Source organism: Phalacrocorax carbo, chromosome 7 (genome assembly GCF_963921805.1).
Source record: "Phalacrocorax carbo chromosome 7, bPhaCar2.1, whole genome shotgun sequence".
In the NCBI taxonomy this organism is placed as follows: Eukaryota; Metazoa; Chordata; class Aves; order Suliformes; family Phalacrocoracidae; genus Phalacrocorax; species Phalacrocorax carbo.
Genome location: NC_087519.1, coordinates 7,875,613 through 7,894,840, shown reverse-complemented (window position 1 = coordinate 7,894,840; position 19,228 = coordinate 7,875,613). Strand labels below are relative to the sequence as shown.

Sequence of the window (19,228 nt, the reverse complement as noted above, 5' to 3'; positions counted from 1 at the left end):
CTGTATGAAGGGAGATCAGCCAAGCAGGATGAAGACTTTGCCTCTTTCCCTTGCAGATCTCTATGAACACAAATTCATCAACTGCAGGCTCATAAACAGTACGTTTCTGAAGGAGAAGGAAGGCTGTCACCTGGACTTCGAGGAGGACAATGATTTCCTGATCTACCTGGTTAGCTTCCTGGGCAGCCTGTCTGTGCTGCCAGGCAACATCATCTCTGCATTACTCATGGACAAAATAGGGAGGATAAAGATGATCGGTGAGTGGGGATGACGGGTGCATGGCGCAGGTCGTGGGTGGGAGCATGACTCTGCAAAGAGCCAAGGTCAGTGTGAAGGTCTCGCTGCACCTGCACATGCCAACGCAAGCCGACATGGCTCAGGTGGGGATGAGTCATTCCCAGACCCAATGGAGCAGAAGCGTGAAAAGACTTGAGAGTAAGGCAAGTGATCTGCTCGGCGGCATTGGGCAAGTTACCTGCTCCCCACCTCCTGACCCTGCTTTTCCGTGTATCTGTGACATCCTCCTTTTTTATTTTGGCTTTTATATCAAAGCCTGTATGTTTACCCAGTGCTCAGCACAACAGGGTCGGAGCTGAAGCAGGACCTCTTGGTGCTGTTGAATTGATGCTGATGTCCATAGCATTCTGTATAGACAAATAAACACTTTGCTTGTAGCAATGAATATTCACAAAGATTTGTTGATGCAGCCGCTTGACAGCCCAGAGTTCCCTCTTTTGGTTTTCTGATTTTCAAATGATTTTACAGTCAGCTTCAGAGAGCGTATGGTAGATTAACTAACTGACCATGTCACAGCCAAGCAAGATGCCACCCCTTAGCATTATGGGAATAAGTTATCACCTTATCAGCTTTATGATTACTTTGGGATTTTCTGGTGTTGCTTCCTCCAGGGTTCAGACCTTGCTCTCCAGGTACTGTGGGAATCATGCCTCGAGGGACAGCCAAGTGAGTTTAATAAAATCAGAGACGTGGCTCAGGGGTAGGGGATAACTTACTCTTTTGAGCTCATCTAGCTTTCCCTTCTGAGAACAGAGGGACCTTTAGTCAGCTTAGCCTCACCGTCAGACAGGTTAAGGTAAGCAAGATAACCCCACTGGTGTATCAGGAATGTATGCTGGCAGGGGCGGGGAATGAGTGTTCATGTAGTGAATTTGGAAAAGATCCAAACAATTCAGAGGGTCTGTGGGAAATAAATTAAATAAAGCTGAATAAGAATCAGATTGTCCACCCTGCAAACATGTCAGCATTACAGCATCTTCATCAGGAATTGAGATGACAGCTGGAATCCTAAATACTTCTTCTGCAGAATGCAAAGTACAGGACAAAAATTAGTAACGACACGCTGAAACGTTTCACTATGGAATTTTAGTTGAAATAGCCTTCTGGCATCCCACCCGTATAACTCTGTTGAACATATAATTTCTGGTCAGCTTAACATGAAATCTGAATTTTGCTTTTGCATTATGTGCCTTGCTGGGACTTCAGTTTAGTTTTATCATGTTCCACTAAACCATCGCCTGTGCCAAAGAGCAGATCTTCTGGTGCACACATGGTGACCCTAATGCTGCACACTAGCAAGGGAATATCCATGCTGCACAGTGAGGGATGTAGTAAGGCCAGGCACCATGGAAAAGAGGTGGATATGGAGTCCTGGCTCAGCAGCTTTTCATAGGCAGGGCACTGCAGTGGAAAAATCACAGAATCCCAGGCTGGGAGGGACCTCAGGGATCATCTAGTCCAACCTTTCTAGGAAGAGCACAGCCTAGACAAGATGGCCCAGCACCCTGTCCAGACAACTCTTGAAGGTGTCCAACGTGGCCAAGTCAACCACTTCCCTGGGGAGATTATTCCAATAGTGACTGTCCTCGCTGTGAAAAATTTCCCCCTGGTGTCCAATCGGAATCTTCCCAAGAGCAACTTGTGTCCATTCCCCCTTGTGATCTCTATGTGATTCCGTGTAAAAAGGAAGTCTCCATTTGCAACATAATGTCTGAAATGAAGGATTTTAGTTCCAGTTCAACATCCAAATTATTCTGGATGGTGTCAGATTGATTAAAAAAAAAACCCAAACCAAAAACATTGTTCATTTTCCTGGTAGTAAATGGAGATATTTCAGCAACAACAGGACTTTCCAGTGAAAGACACTTTGATTTTGCAAAAATTGCATCTTTCAGGTGAAAATTCCCAGCGGGGTAGAAGGTAGTGATGTAGCCATTAATTTTTCTGAATCTGAACTGTGCCTAACTGAGCATGAACGCTCTCACTTTCTCCCTTGGTGGTGTTCATAAAATTATGGCTCCTGTGGAAATGTGCCATGAAATCTAATGATGCCCTTATAATTAAAAGAGACCTCAAGTGCTTCATACAATTGACTGTAAATTAACCTAATTGAGACTAGAAACGTGTCAAGTGATTTCAATATGATATGAAATGCACCAGCTCTTCACTCAAAACTCAAGTTAAAAAACCTTCACTATGAATCTTCCTCCTCGTTGACTTTCATGTTTACTTGCCTCTGCTCTTCCTGGGTCCATCTGGATGTCTGAGATGCTGGAAACCTGCCTGAAAAAGCCTGTCTTCAGAGTCTCCATAGAGCAGGACTATCAGCAAGATCAGATGGTCACTGAGAACATTTTCAGGCTGATTTCAAGCATCAGAGAATGACAGATAGGCAGCATCAAGGTGTTTTTGGTTTTTGGATTCTTGCAGCAGATTTAATTCATTTTGGGGTGAAATGCTGTCGCTTGAAAGCCATCTTTATCAACAAATGTGTTTGCTCAGCTGTGGATGGGGGAAACTGGTGCCAACATTCTTCTCTTGGTTACCCCCTGTAGGTGACTCAATGTTGATCTCGGCGGTGTGCTGCTTCTTTCTCTTTTTCGGCAACAGTGAGTCGGCAATGATCGGCTGGCAGTGCCTCTTCTGCGGGGCCAGCATTGCTGCCTGGAACGCCCTGGACGTGATCACCGTGGAGCTCTACCCCACTGACAAAAGGTGCTCAGAATAGTTCTCCTTTTAGTCGCCACCCTCTGACTTCGGTCTCTCTGTTCCTCATAGAGAAAGTCAATGCTCGCTCTAGATACATGTAGATGGGGAAGATGTATTTTTTTTTATTTTCACCAGTCCTTAAGGGCTGGGTAGTCCTACAGCTATACTGGATCAGCACAGACATTTGCAAGCATAATTCTGCATGCACAGCGGCTTGTACACAGGGAGTCGGGTGGGTGTGTGGAAATTACAGGCAGAGAAGCTATAGAGTCTATCATTTCCATGGAGGTGCATGGAGGTCTGACTTTTCAGACTGTATGCCCCAGCCTCTTGCCATAGCTCATGGCCATGACAATCTTCCCCTCCACAATCTGGAGACAACCATGTGCACAGAATGGTTTGGGAGATGGGGCAGCATAGGAAACTTTGGGAGAATGTGCTGCACATTTAGTCTTTCCTTGCAACTTCATTATAAGCCTTTTTTGCCTTTTTCAGGCTGTTGAGAGGAGCCAGAAGGGAAGAAGGACTGTGCTTTGAAGGCAGCATGCTTTTAGCTGCTAGGTGAAGCAGGCTTTGGAGGAGAGCCCTGATTGTTTCCCTGGTGACAACCCACTCCAGCCAGTGCTTGGAAGGGCTTTGACCAGTCCTAGGGCAGGTTGTGTCCTGCTGTCTTTTGGAAGAGCGAAGACTGTCATAGTGGGCCACTCTAGGGCTAGGAGGAAGCTGAGAGGAAAAGGAGAAATGAGTACACACAGACATTCTCCTCATTCACACAGACATGCAAAACAGTGACATGCATTTATTTATTTATTATGCCTGGTTTTACTTGCTAGGAGCTTAGCCTGGGCAATGTAAGAGCATTCACAAAATTACCCATCCAGATCTTCTGTAGTTATGCCAAGAACCTTCCTCCTAACTATTGCTTTCTGTGTTTTTTCCCCCCACAGGGCAACAGCCTTTGGCATCCTCAATGGGCTTTGCAAGTTCGGTGCCATTCTGGGGAACTCAATCTTTGCCTCCTTTGTGGGGATAACCAAGGTGGTTCCCATCCTTCTGGCTTCCTCTGCCCTGGTTGGAGGTGGCCTGGTTGCTTTGCGCCTGCCAGAGACTCGAGAACAGGTCCTCATGTGAGCAACTGAGGCCAGGGGGAGCAGGGGGGCAGACACAGAAGAAGAACAAAAAAGAGCCATATTTGGAAAAATCGAGGTGTCCATTTCTATACTGTTCTGTCAATACCTCGAAGAGAGAGGGCGGAGGGAAAGAAGAACCCAAAGGGATAAAAGCAAAGCCCCTAGTTTCTGACCCTTTTACAGCCACGACTGGTGCATGCAGCTACCACACACCCCTTGCAGAGCTTGGGTTTAACCTTGCCTACACCGGGAATCTACCCTGTCCCTCTCCATCCCAGTGTAACAGCACAGGACGCGAACAGCGGCTTCGTGCATGTGTGTGCCTGCATGGGCGTGAGCGTATCTGACGGGAGAACAGATCCTGACCCCCTTATGCCTTCGCTGAGCTGTGAGATACTGCCTGCCTTGCCCAGCACTACTTGGCAATTCATATCAGATATGCTAAGACACGAGGGGCATCTGAAGGGAAGGCAGGTAACAAACCTACTGTAGGTGAGCTCCAGCAATAGGGACAAGAGCTATAAATGTGACTAGTGACCCTAGCTGTCTTGATTTTGGGGTTACCACCTGAACCAACTGGAAGAGTGAGAGAATCCTGATCTCTAGAGGATATGAGGGTGCGTGCTCGGCTCTCTAAGAAGAATCAGGATTTCAAAGCTCTTTATTGTCTTCATTTGGGCATAGAGAATCACTAGGCACCTTCTTGGTCTGAGAGAGAAATATATACATAATTATATATATATATGTATCTACACATACTTGCAAACATCCATACACACATTGAAGTAATCAGCTATTGAAATTTAGCATTTTTAATATCTGCACCCTGAAGATGATCTGAAGAGAGACACTACAAACTAATCCCACTAATTCAAGATTATCTGGAGTCATGACCAGCTTAGTGATGCTTCATTCTTTATATCCAGACACCAAATATATAAATGTATTGATGGCTGGGAATATATATTTCTATGATGATTAAGAATTTTTTTCCTCAGCTTTCAGAGAGAGGAAATTGATATGATGTTGGAGCATTCCACAAACCAAATGTGTACATATTATCCAGAGTAAATAGGGACTTTTTGTCTAATACCTAGAGTATGGTAACTGTGAATTTACCAGCATTTTAGCCATATTATTTAAAGAATATGATGCTTGATTTTCTTACATACTTGGATCTCACTGAAACACAGTAAGCACAGTTACTTAAAGCCATTTAACTTGTTACACAGGGAATGCACGCAGCAAGCTTTCACTGTGCAGAACATTAAATTTTCCATTAAATGGGACAGTTAAGTTTGATACACTGTTAAGACCATTTTTGAAATTCATATGCCCTTTTTGTCATATGACTTAAGTTCTGCTGCACCTAGAAGCAGAGTGAGTTGTGTATTTTTGGATATACTTTCTGCGGAAGTAGGCATGAAATGCATACTGTTAAATAACACAGCAGTGCTCACAATTGACTAGATAGTATTATTAGACCCTTCCAACAAGCTCAGCAGTAGACCAGAATTGATAAGAAACTGTCACATAATGCAGGGAATTTGTCTCACCAGGATATCTGTGACATAAAAAGTTCTTTTGTACTTTTGCTAATGACCTTTCTATTTACCCTTCTTTGGGTCCCTCTTTTTTTTTTCTTTTTTTTTTTTTTTAAAGAAAAGAAAAACACGCAGGGCTAGGCTGAAGTCAGGCAGGACTGAAGTCTAACACCTCTGCCTTCAGCTGTGCAGAAGCAGCCTACACTAACAGCTCACACTGGGGCCATCCCACCGTAACGGGGGGAGCCAGTGTTGGTGCTGCTGCAGAGAACAGCTGAAGGACACCGAGCGTGGTTAGATCACAGGAAGAAAATCCTTACTGATGAGGCAAAACCCTCTAATGAGCATCACTTTTATCATTGAGTCAATCAGAGATAAACACTGACAGAGCAGCTAGGCTGCAATGGGCTATTTGGGATTTTTGAGATTTATTCTGAGGTTTATGAAATTGATAAAATCACAAGCTGCTGTAATAACCAAGCTTATTATGCCTCATTTCTTCATTTTATGGGTAGCTTAGGGCCTTTTTTTGATTTGTCTTCAAAACAGCAAGGTTCCTTCTCTAAGGTAGGAGTGAATGTAATTATGTCCTTTGGCAGCAGTTCACAGCTTCTGTTGAGAATCACAGCCCAGAATGTGGTTTTTTCTCTAAGAATGTCTGGTCCTTTTGCATGGTGAGAAGCAGCTAAATATGTATTTCAACACAAAAGATCACCATGGTCTTTATGTTTCATCCATTTTGTAGGCACGCCAATTACCATGCTGCATTTGGGGGGAAAAAAAAAGAAAAGCTCATTTCGTTTCATTTTCTGGACTGTTCTGTTGTGCTGCTCTGTAGAGCCAGAACTTACCTCTATATATTTCACAAAGCACTCTTGGTTACATATCATCCAGTGCTCTGACAGCACGCCCGACTATTTGTGTTTCCCATTGACATTGTACAGTGACACTAATGACATTATTTATTTTGCAAAACTTCTCTGTTAATTTTTGGAGAAAGGAAGAAGTTGAGGTCTTGAGGAGATAGAAAGGGTAAGGTAATATCAGGAAATGTTATAAAATCTTAGAAGCCTTTCTTCATTACAGAATGGTTCTTTCACAGGCTGCTAAACCCCGCCTTCCAAAGGTTAGCTGTGACAAGGTAAAGGGCAATAGATTCTTGTCTATGTGACCCAGGCTACCCACGTGACTGTAGAGATTCTCTGCACCCCTAAAATCCATGGGTCAGTCACCTGAGGACTAGGGGACAATGCACGTGAGTTGTGACAAGGCCTATCCCTGACTTGACCAGGGAGTTCATGACCTAATAGGAGAGGGCAAAGACACACTGCAGCTGGTACACGAGGGCGAGGGAAAGGACACCAATGAACAGAGAAGGAAGAAAGGAAAAGCTAAGGATAAACCATATCACCTAGCCTTAGCCATCTGAGAGTTAGACGTCTGGATCTGAACTCATCACCCTGGGTACTCATTATGCTCAGTTGAAGAGCATAGGCAATATATGTGTCCATGCTTAGGCACCATGACGAGAAGAAGATAGGTTGCCCCTGGATGGCCCTGTCCCTCTCCTGTAACAGAGAAATGCAGGGCAACAGCTCCAGCTCAGCCATTTACCTTTGTGACACCTGGGTTGATGTCTCCCGTCCAACTTCAGTGTGAACAAGGCTTAGTCAATACTCCTGGTATGTTTATTTTCCTTATCTTCTTCTAAATCAGTATAGGCTTCACATTACTGCTCTCCAGAGCAAAATGGTTGATGTGTGCAGTCCCCTCAGCATTGGCTGTGCTTTGATATGGGTCTCAGTTTCAAGCTGTGGGCTACCTGCTAGGCTGAGCCTGAGCCACAATGCCCCAGAGCACCATGCAGGGAGAGGCTTCTCATGAGGCACCTCCTCTTATGGCTCAGCTTTATTTTTACTGTAAACATTATACCTGCAGTGCAAGGGCCAGCACACCTCCTCCATTGGTCCCCCCGACTACCTTTGCCATAGTGAACAGCCTTCTTGTCTTGGATACACTGGACCATCCACAGAGAAGAAGAAAACTGCTGACACCTGCCCCACTGACGATCCCTGCAGAGCACTATTTCCTTGGATTCATGAACTTTACTGCAACAAGGGCACAGAGGACCAAGACAGGGAACTTGCCTTAAATCCCAAAGACCTCTTCTAGAGGACAGCTGGACCTCTTCATGCATGCGTGGCACACCAGTCCAGCCACTTAGCCCGAAAGTGGCTGGGAAAGGCGGCTCTGGGGAACCTGAACTTGCCTGCTGTGACTTAGTGTCTTTATCTGTACAGCAGTGTAATGGGATCATAGGAGGAGTTCATTACTGAGCTTCTGAGCATGCAGAAACAAACACTCAGAGGAACACAAACCACCGTTGATACTGTTACAAAAGACCAGTGGTATTACGATAAGAGTTCTGCCTCCTTGTATTCCCTGTCAATTTAACTGGTTGTCATACCGTTACTTCAGTTGTGCAGGACAGCTCCTGCCATCACCTCTGGCTCTGCTACATCCTACTGGTGGTGCTGCAACATGGGCTGGGTGGGGTGATGCCCCTCCATATGATCCTCATCCCCTTAAAATGCTATGTGTCATATAAACAGTGGTGTATGGATCTTTTGGACTGAGAAAAGTCTTGGACTCTTGGAAAACCCATATGGAAAGCCAGACGTTCTGCACACTGGGGAGTGGTCAGACAGCCCGACATCCTTTGATGATACTGGAGAGGCGCACTAAGGGATATTCCCTGAGCCTGGGAGTGGTCCAGCCCCCCAGCTGGGTTTACACAGGGGCACAGAGTGAGGCTGCATGGAGCTGAGCTTTCTGCAGACATGCAGGTCTCTTCCGGGTCCTGCTTTGACACCTCCAACAACAGAGCTACACTCTGATATCATTAAGGAGGCACTAGGTCAATTTATCTTCTCTGCTTGTGTCCTTTGACTTTGCAAAGGACACACAAAACTGCAGAGTATATTTTTAGGATTATGTAGATTTGAGCGCCATACATTATATTTCCATCAAGTTTCTCCCTCTTGTATTAGTAAGTGCTGCTTTTGGGAAGAATCAAGCCTGGGAACTGTGAAGGAAACAAAATGAAAGAGATTTCTTTGCTGTACGTGATGCTAGTGCTGTATAGATGTACACACGCTGTAAGTTCCGCTGTAAATAACACCCAGTGTCCTGCATTTGATGAAACGTTTCATTTAGGTGTTCTATCAGCTCTGTGTGTGAAATAGCCAATTCCAGTCCCTTGGTTCCTTTTCTTCATTTGAAACCTTTCTTCTTTTATTTTTTTTTTTTATTTGATCTGTGTCTGGTTGTCATTGGAAATTGCAGCTGTTCCAATGGACTTTGTTTTTGTCCTCTCTGTCACATTAAAAAGCTAGAAGAAAAAGAATGACTCTTGTAGTGCTTGTGTTTAATGGGCACTTTGAGTCCTTCTACAAGGACGGTCGCGGGTGACTTTGTACTTTGACAATGTGGGGACTTCCTCTGATGTTTGCTATGTGTACATCCTTGTTCTCTCAAACAATCCCACCTCAGTTCAATCTCCCTCTTACCACCATTTAATCACACCGTGTACTTCCTATATGAGAAAATGTATGTATGTACATTTCATACAGTATGTACATACTATATGAGAAAATCTATGTCCTGAAAAGCTTTCTGGTGGAGGAAGCATGAAATATTTCAGTGTGCCACACAAAACTGGAAAGCTAAAGTCTGCTTTTTAACAAGAATATATATATTAAAAAAAAGTTTCTTCTTGTAGCTAGGGACCCCATTTAACCCTAGCATACACCCTTCTGGATGTATTTCTAAGGATGTTTGTGCTTTTTAAAATTTGCAGACCTTTGTATAAAGCTAACTCTACCTCATACTTCAGAGCAGGATGTCAGAGACCTGCACATCAGCTGAGTGGGAAAAGTAAGCAGCGGAGGCTGGTTGGAGGACTATGGGATTTATGCATGAATTTCAACTTTATGTATTCCATAAAACACAGCAGTGTCTCCTCCCCCAGACCTACTGAAAGTCAGCAGGGTTTTGATTCTGAGTCAACTCTGGCTGGTTGATAAGACATTCAGGTGCTGAAAAGGTGTCAGGTCAATCCGTGTTTAGCCCTCTCTTCAGATAAACTGTGTAGGCAACATACTAAAGCTAATATTCAAGTGAGAGATAAAGAGCCAGAAGATATTGGAAACATAATAAAGGAATCATGAAGGCACCTCCATCAACAGGAGACTAAATCAGTCATTTTCCTCACCTCAGGTTCAGCCATGTCCCATAGGACCCGTCTGAGCTGGGGTCCCACTGGGTGAACCCAAGCCAGCATTAGGCTGGGGGAACAGGTAAGAACTGGTCTCAGGTGGAAGCTGCCAGCCATGAATTTTGCAATGCTCATGTCTGACTGCGGAGCACAGAGCTATGCAGTCAACAGTCTGTAAGCCCCTTGTGTGTGCTCTGCCTTTTTGTAGGAAACTGTGTATTAGCAAACACTGTCAAAAAGCATTTTCTAGGAAGTGGGCTTTTAAATAAAGGTCAGAGATGTGCACTGAAAGCCTTGGAGGTGCTTTCAAGTAGTCCTTACTCCAGGCTAGCTGACATTCTGCATAAGCCTGAAATCTCAGTAAGCAGGAAAAATCCCATATTTGACGGTGCAGACAAGGTTAATGATAAAAACTGCATAAAAAAGACCTGACTAACTTTAAAGTAGGATGCAGGGAATTTAAGAGCAGGATTATGTGTCATGGCCACCTGAGATAGGATAGGATGGACTGCATGATAAGAAAAGGTTTGCAAACCTTCTGTTTGCAAACAGAAAAAAAACCCTTCTGTTATTCCATATTGATGCTTTCACCTTGACCATCTCATATTTCTCACTATGTGGAGTTTCTGGCACAGATTCTTGTAGCTACCAATAAATGACCCAGATTCCCTGGATGTGCCGGTTCACCCAAGCTGTCACAGAAGGCTACCCAGTGGAGGAAGGTGGCTGGAAATGGTGGCATTTCCAGCAGCCACTAAATCCAGCAATAGGTCTGAGTGGTGCTTCTGAATTGCGAAGTGACTTGGTACTGGGAATACGATGTGAGTTAGATTACGGGAAGCTGGCCCATCATTTCATCAGTGCTCCTATAGCTCAGACTCTGGGATTGGGAATCTCTAAGTAGAGATCAGACTTGGCAATTTAAGTTCACATTCATTCAAAATTTAGGGCAAGGGCAACAACTTGGCTAGGCACTTGGTGCTGGGAGATGGAGCCCTGTTTTTCCAGCTTGTGGCAGAAATTGCTGGAGACTGAGCACCCTGCAAATGCACCAACACTGATATGACTTTGTAGCTGGTATCAAATGAGTCTGTGTTTCTTAGACCAGTTTCTTGTAAAAGTGTAACACAAAAAGAACAGCCAAAGAGGTTGCCCTGTTCTCCAAGGGCGAGGAGAATTAACTGAAGAACTTGCAGATGTCTTGGCCCATGATAATGAAAATAGTTAGGGCTTATATATAATTTTTAACATTTTAAGTATAATATGGTTATTACTGCACTAACCATCAAAAATACCATTGGAAAAAAATTACAAATGAGATATTAATTTATTGTTCCATATTTGTTTCACCTATAAAAAATGCACGTGTCTATACCTACATATATATGAATGCATATGCATTTATATATAAAATTAAATTATTATGCCTGACCTTACTGGTTCTGCCTCAGCTTTTTCAGGCCCGAAATTAGCCTCAATAAGACCAGGAGATGGCAGCAGTTGCACACAACATAGGCTGCTGGTCCCTGCTCACCAGTAACTGCAGTGCTGTCTGCAGGAGGCTGCACCCAGGACCAGGAGTGTCGGCCAGGACCCACATCAGGCGCAGACAGGGCACTGCAGCAGTGCCATCAGGTTCAGGTCATAGGGATCTGACGCCCAGGAAAGCCAGGGAAAAGGGGATAAAAGAGCAATAATTAGAAAGTTTAGAGACGAAAGAGCCCTCTCTACTGCCAAAGCTTTTGAAATGGGAGTTGTGGGGCAGGAAATATGAAGGTCTGTGCTTCAGTAGACTAGTGCAATGGTTTTCAAGCTTTCTTGGCCTGCAGCCCCTAAGTGTGTTCCAGTGGAGATGCAAATGCCTTGTCAAAATGTGGTGAGACTCCAGTTAGAGGAGAAGAGCTCTGGGCTGGCCAGTGCCTTACCCACAGACCTAGGAACAGGTCAGCACCAGCAGTGACTCCTGGGGCAGCCTGCTGAGACGCTGCAGTGAATAGGTTTTGTAGACAAGGTCTCCAGCCCAGCTAATCATGGCAAGGTGTCGCCAGCATTGCCTCACAGGTTCCTCCCTCTCCAGCCTCAAGCACAGGCAGAACCTTCTGCAGTTAAAATCTGAGCTCTTAAAATGAGAATTCTCTCCCCAGAGTGGTTTCATGAAACCCTCCTGCATCCCTGTATCATGAATGTAAGACAAGGGACAGCACACATATTTCTAAGTGCTTTGCCTATCATGTCGGCACAACCTGTGACTACAAATCATCAATGCCTTCCTCATACGGGTGGCAGGTGATTCAGATCAGAGGTCTAAGCCTGCTAAAAATTAACAAAATAACACCAGCAAATGTTGCAGCTGCCCGTCTTACAGCTTGTAGAAACCATGGAGCCCATCTTGAGATTTGTGATCTAGTTAAGCAGGGCTTTACCCTAGCCTTGCGAGCTTGCTCCCACCACAGCTGGATGCAGCTGCTGTCTACCATGGATTTTACATTGATGGTTTCTCTCTGAGAACTAAGAGATTGGGTTTCTCTGAAAAGCTTTTGATTCACCCTAGAAAACAAACAAAAGAGCTATCCAGTAAATACAAACAGACCTAATTGCAAGGCTACCAAAGCCAGATCTCAAGTGGCTTCATTCCTCTCTTTTGTAACCGTGGCAAAGTAAAGAGACTTACTCCAGGGAGGACATATTTTCCCATGGTTGCAGCCCTTCTCCATGGTGAAGTGCCTCAGGCGGGACAGCAGCTGGAGCAGGCTCTGTGCCAGCTGTGGGACTTCTGAAGGAGCTGATAATATTTCTCCAGAGGGAGCCCTTTCTTAGCCTTGAAATCTTCTGCTTCAGACTGGGAAGAGAATATTGCACTTAGCCTCTCAAAACACATCTTTGAATGATAAATTCAGTGCTTTTATCCTTCCTTATTCAGGATAAGGATAAAGGCATTGAAAACTTCCCAGCAGCCCTGTTCCTTCCCTTAGACCCCTGAACAACAAACTGCTCCACAGAAACCATCCACGTACTGAGCTCTTAGGCCTATAAATATTTCAGAACAACTTTTTTACAGCCCTTGTTTGACCTTATCCAAAAAGACCATAAAGAGTTCGCAGCCCTGGCTCGGCCCAGCGGTAGGACCCTGCTGCATCACCTTCACAGAGTCACAGAATCACACAGAATCACACAGAATCCCAGGTTGGAAGGGACCTCAGGGACCATCTAGTCCAACCTTTCTGGGAAGAGCGCAGTCTAGCCAAGATGGACCAGCACCCTGTCCAGCCAACTCTTAAAGGTGTCCAACGTGGCCGAGTCAACCACTTCCCTGGGGAGATCATTCCAATGGTGACTGTCCTCACTGTGAAAAATTTCCCCCTGGTGTCCAGTCGGAATCTCCCCAAGAGCAACTTGTGTCCATTCCCCCTTGTCATCTCCATGGGACTCCGTGTAAAAAGGGAGTCTCCATCTTCTTTGTAGCTACCCCTTAAGTACTGGTACCTGGGGATGAGATCCCCTCTGAGCCTCCTTTTCTCAAGGCTGAACAAACCCAGCTCTCCCAGCCTATCCTCATATGGCAACTGCCCAGTCCTTTGATCATCCTGGTGGCCCTTCTCTGGACCCCTTCCAGCCTGTCCGCATCCTTTTTGTACAGCAGGGACCAGAACTGTACACAGTGCTCCAGGTGTGGCCTGACAAGCGCTGAGTTGAGTGGGATGATGACTTCTTTATCTGTGCTGGTGATGCCCTGTTTGATGCAACCCAGCATCCTGTTGGCCTTCTTGGCCACAGCAGCCACTGTTCGCTCATGTTGAGCTTCCTGTCCACCAGGACCCCCAGGTCCCTCTCCACAGAGCTGCTCTCCAGCCAGGTGGACCCCAGTCTGTGCTGCTCTCCCAGATTATGTTTTCCCAGGTGCATGACCTTACACTTCTCCTTGTTGAACTTCATAAGGTTCTGGTTGGCCCACTCTTCCAGCCTATCCGGATCCTCCTGCAGAGCAGTTCTCCCTTCTGGAGTGTCTACTTCCCCACTCAGTTTGGTGTCATCTGCAAACTTCATCACGCTACACTTGATCCCGTTATCCAGATCACTTATAAAGATGTTAAATAACCTTGTCCCCTTTCACATCCCACCTGGAAGAGGGCAGGAATAGTGTCACCTTTGTCTTGGACTCTGGGGCAGATCTCTTGCTCTGTGTACGGCCACCCTTGCATTAAGGGCCCAAGAGACCTTCTCTGGCAGATTTTCAGAGGTTTTGGTTTTGGGGTACCAGTTAGTAGTCAATGTTCTGAGGCTCTGTTGCTTTGCTGCCATTTATTGCTGGTATTGCAGCATGTCCCTCCTCCAGGTCAATTAAAACAACTTTCTCTTTTAAGTGGTGCAAACTTAACTCCAAGTAAGCAGTTTCCCTATTGCCGTAGGTCAAAGTTCAGTATAAAACTTGTGTGGGAGAAATGCTGGTTAAGGAGAAAAAAGAAATAATTTGGGGTGAATGCCACAAGCACCACAGACGAGTTCAAGGCTGAAGTTAAGTGTATCTCCAAATCATGGCCATGGTTAGTGCAACCTTCCAATGGCCGCTGGTGATGAAAAACTGCCTTAGATGGGCTTTAGAGGTAGGATTTCACACAGAAGAGGCAATCCAAATGGGAAAGTGATGCAGGGAAATGTTAAAACCCAAACAAACAAAACCCCCAAATTCAAACCCAAACCCTTTTCTAATCATTATCTGGACTTAAAATCAGAGTTTCAGCAATTGCAGCTTTTCATGGTCACTCCACTTTTAGCCCTGGGAGAAATTCTTGTCTGGAGATTTTGACAGCCCAGTGAGCTCTGTGACAATGCACAATTAGCCTAAGATGCCTACTGATACCTGTCTTCGACTGCTCAATCAACAGCAGTGGGAAGATAAACCTCTTATACGCTCTGAGAGAGAAAAGCCCGAAGTTTATATCCACTGTTGCAGTAGTAAATGATGTCACAGACAAGTTGAAAGACTTTCCCAGCTCACACCCTGCACTTGTAGGGGACAATTCGTGGCCTTTTGCTGGAAATCTTTTTCACAAGGGGATGGTGTTTTGAAGAAATTAATTGACAAGAGGAGGAGCTTTGAGACTAGCTCCGCTCAAGCCCAACCTGAGGGGGAACGCAAAGTGAGCTACTCGGGATGTGTCAGCTGCCTTTCCTTTCTTAGGGCTGCCTTAGGTCTTGGAAGCAGGTTTCCTTAGGAAGTTTAATTTTATATTGTCTGGACTTTATCAGACAAATAGAACATTTTATTCTCTGCAGTTGTCTTTCTGGTAGCATTTGCTAGCACAGAATGCTAAGCCCTTGCAAAGAAACAGAACAATGTCAAATAATTTCCAAGAACCACAAGAAACATAAACAAAAACTTGTATGCATGAGACAGTGGCTTCTGATTAAGTGGACACGTGACCTTAAATAGGGTAGCTGTTCTTGAAAAGTCTTCGCCTGAATAGTCTTATGCTAGAAGAAGGGTGCACTAAAACAGGAGCAGTTAGCAACCTAATCAGGAGACAATAAACCTCCTCTGACCGCTGGTATCGGTTTGGTGTGAGTCATTGCAATAGGCCTTTCAATGGCGTCTGGCTTCTCCCAGTACACCACTGGTCAAGGTGCAAAGCAATGGCAAAGGCCTCGGACCAAACCTCTGTTGTTCATGCAAACCCCAGACAAGCAGAGGGGTGGGTGGCAGGTTATCTGAATGAAAATTAGGGTGATGGTGTGGCTTGCTGGAAAGCTGACAGTTCTTTCTCACTTCAGAGTACAGACTTGCTGAACTAGATCTCTGAGGTGATTCATGGCACAGCAAAATCTGGGAAAAGCATCTTCTGTCTCCTTTTCTTTCTCTATTTTATCTCTTCATCTTCAGTTATGACTTCCCCAAGTATCCACCCTCATTTGATGAAGTTGGAATCTGGCAACATGATGCAAATGCCATGTTAATTTTTAAGGAAAATTATGTAAATCAAATATGTTCAGTCACTGTGTTCCTGGGAATTCCCTTATCAGCAACATAATCATTGAGTATGAATTCCTCCAGTATGTGAGATAGTGGCAGAGAAGGAATAAGGGCTGAGCTAGTCATGAGGAATATCTCAGCCAGGATTTCCTTGTGCATGACAAGGAACCAGCGCAAGGTGAAATGTTTGTACAACAGAGATTTCCACTGCAATGGCCCTGCTTTTCAAAGGGCACAGCAGGCGTTCTCGTATAACTGCACAAAGCATTAAAGCCAATGTGGAAGAAAAAACTAGATCTTTCTGTTTGCCACATAGGGACCTTAATCTAGTTTAGTGCCTGCCCTTGAACTGATTTAGGGATAACACATTACTCTTTTCTGTACTGAGCTGGTCTGCAGTCATAATCCTGAGTGATTAGTTCTTGTGTTTCCCTTTCCCTCTGGACCAAGAACCTTTTGCCTGACATTACACCTATGGGTAAAGTCCTTGGATGGGGGCCTGATTAATTGGGTTTCAAAATAAGACATGGGGGATGATGCTGTCGCTACCTATATTATGTCCTGGCATCTTTCTCACTGCCTATCTTCGCAATTACAACTCACAAGTGACTACTTTGTTTTCCTTTGGACATAATTTATCTTTATTTATTGTCATTGTTCTTATTGCTATTCATAAAACAAATTATCAAGGAAACCTGGCTGGTGGACTTTCAAGGATTTGGTAATGACTTCTGCAAATCACAAAGAAAAATGTACTTTCCAAACTGAGGCATAAGCAAAATCAGGGCAAGGCGATGGTGAGCTTTAAAGAATAGGTGTCCTTTCAATTCAAAGATTCCTTCCAGATTGAGATTATAATGCAGTAAATAATGCACCTGGGTCTTTGACAATAGGAAGCTAATTTACTCTATTGCAAATATACTAATGACTAGCCTAGCGGCTAGCATTATTAGCTGAGAATAATTATTTTCTCCAAGGAAAGCATAAACCTTCAAAGGAGATAACGTCTTAAATCACAGCAAATTTTAATTTAAATTCAAAGTGTAGGAATGCACGTAATACCCCATCTCTCTGTTATCTGGCTGGGATGGTGTCATTATAATGTTTTAAAGACAGCTCCTATCATTGAACTAAATACCTGCAGCCTAACACTTCACAATTTCATTTTCTCCTTGTCAGACTGTGTAATTGATATTTGTACTAGAGGTAACAAAACAGAAAATGTGAAGGTGTTGATAACTTTGCCATTACTGTCTCTTAAACTGCCTGAGAGATGGTGAGGACTGGATGACAGTGAGGAACAGGTACCTTTATAATAGGATATAAAACCATTCACATAGCCCAAGCTTGTAGCCAGTGCCTGCTTGGATTGGGATAGGTATGTGATCAGATCCTGGCTTGTTACAACACCTCGTGAGTTCACTTCTACCAGCAGAAAACCCAGTCCTGCAAAGAGCCAAGTCCATTGACTTCAGCAAGATCTCAGCTTGCTGCAGAATATGAATGGTGATTTTGAGATCCAGCCACTGGCAGGTGGCATGAAATTGGGCTCTCCCTGCAAACAACATGGTTTAAGATGCATCTGCAGGGACAAGTGAAGTCAGCTGAAACGACTGCAGTCACTTTGCTGTCTGTCTTTAGTGATTCATGGTGTTTCAAGGACTGACAGCTCCCATCTACAGACGTCTCCAGGGAAGTGACCGGTTCTGTTCATTTTGTCCCCAAGTCAGGGACAGGGTAATGGGATCTGTTTCATGGGCTTTTTGCTGAGAGTCCACCAGGCAAATCAGAGCAATTTTTCTGCCTCTGTGGGAGTGTTTCCCCCACTGAATGCCTTGGGTTCAGTAAGAGCACTTCTATGAAAAATTGCTTAAAAGTGTCAAACTATGGTGAGGGTCGGGTAATCACAAAACCTTTCTCTGAAGAAGACTCCCAGAGGCAGCTCCAGAAGATTTTCACAAACTCACATCTGAAATTACACAAGCTACACACTGCAGTGCTTGTGTAAGACACTCGGTTTCACTCACATTTTATTCCCAAAACTAAGCACAAATATAAATAAGCTAGATGAGCACATTCAAATGATTCCTGAATCTTCATTCATCACTCCAAGTGCCCTAACTCAAGATCCAAAGTTTATTGCGTATTAATGGTATGTGTGCAATTTGAAGAGAAAAAAATATGTCAAAAAGTCAGCACTCTGTGACTATTCAGACCCCAGGAATTTCCTACCTAGTGTTTCTGTGTCCTAAGGAATACAGAAAGCTGTCAGAAAAGCAGGGGCAGAAATACACAGGTTTGGAAGTGTTTCCCAACAGATGTGCAAGAGGTACTTTGTTCACTGAAGACCTTGCTGCAGTGGGCTGGAGGCAGAAGGACAAGACAGTGGCTGCAAAATGAAGTTGACAGGTGGTCAGGATTAAAAAGGTGATATTGTGACACCCCAGCGTTCAGATTCCTCACATTTTCATATGACAGATCTGAATCTGCTTGCAGCAGAAGCCTTCAGGGGTCAGGTCTCTAAGACACCATACTGACACAACTCCAGGAAACTCTAGTCAATTCAGCAGAGCACATTGCAAGATCTGTGTTGACTATAGATACCGGTATTCCTCTTTTAACACTCTGGTGCTATCTATGCCCATACCTGGAAAGAACTGAATGGATGCCTAAGCAGGTGTTTTCTGAGGATGCAGCTGTAACATGGGCTATTCTCCCACTCCAGAGCTAATGTCAAACCAAAAGCCAGTACCCATCTGCAGACTGCTGCCCTTCCAAGGTGCCACAGCAAGCCTTTCTTCAGCCATCATAGCTCTAAAGATATGTAAACGCCCAAAGACTTAATCTTCTCCATTACTTTCTGATCCTTTTCACATTTTGCTTTCAAGTTTGTGCAACACAAAGTGTAATAGGGCTGATGGGCTGGGGAGATGCAGATGTCCTGCAGAGGTGGGCCTAAGTCCAAAGCCTTTGAAAACCATGACTTTTGTGTTGAAATTACTCGTCAGGAAAACAAAAGAAAATACTACCCCAGCCCCCTACAAACGTGAATCATTTGTTGAGAGCATCTTCCAGGGTGATAGATAATTGCTATCCATTCCGCCTCCAAAGCAGCTCAAATCAGCCTGGTGACATTTGTCACAAATGGAGGCAGTTATTAATAAGCTGCATACTTATAAGACCTCTTTACAATGCAAATTGCTTCTTAGCGAGCTGCCTTTATCCCAGCTTTTGGGCCATTCTATCCATATATTCCTGACATCTCACTCCTCAATGGTGTCTGAATATCCTTAGAGGAAAGAGG

The 19,228-nt window shown here is 44.5% G+C and overlaps 1 protein-coding gene across 6 annotated transcripts in view; it reads left to right on the top strand.

Annotated features, from left to right (window-relative positions):
* SV2B (synaptic vesicle glycoprotein 2B) overlaps positions 1-9,089 on the top strand; it is a 66,937-nt gene extending 57,848 nt beyond the window's left edge. For all 6 annotated transcript variants that reach the window (XM_064456188.1, XM_064456187.1, XM_064456186.1 and 3 more), the window contains 3 exons: positions 57-257; positions 2,853-3,012; positions 3,954-9,089. In XM_064456188.1, the coding sequence (XP_064312258.1) occupies positions 57-257; positions 2,853-3,012; positions 3,954-4,137 (545 nt within the window). In that variant the 3' untranslated portion in view covers positions 4,138-9,089. The remainder of the gene's footprint in view (positions 1-56; positions 258-2,852; positions 3,013-3,953) is intronic.
* Positions 9,090-19,228: the final 10,139 nt, after the last annotated feature.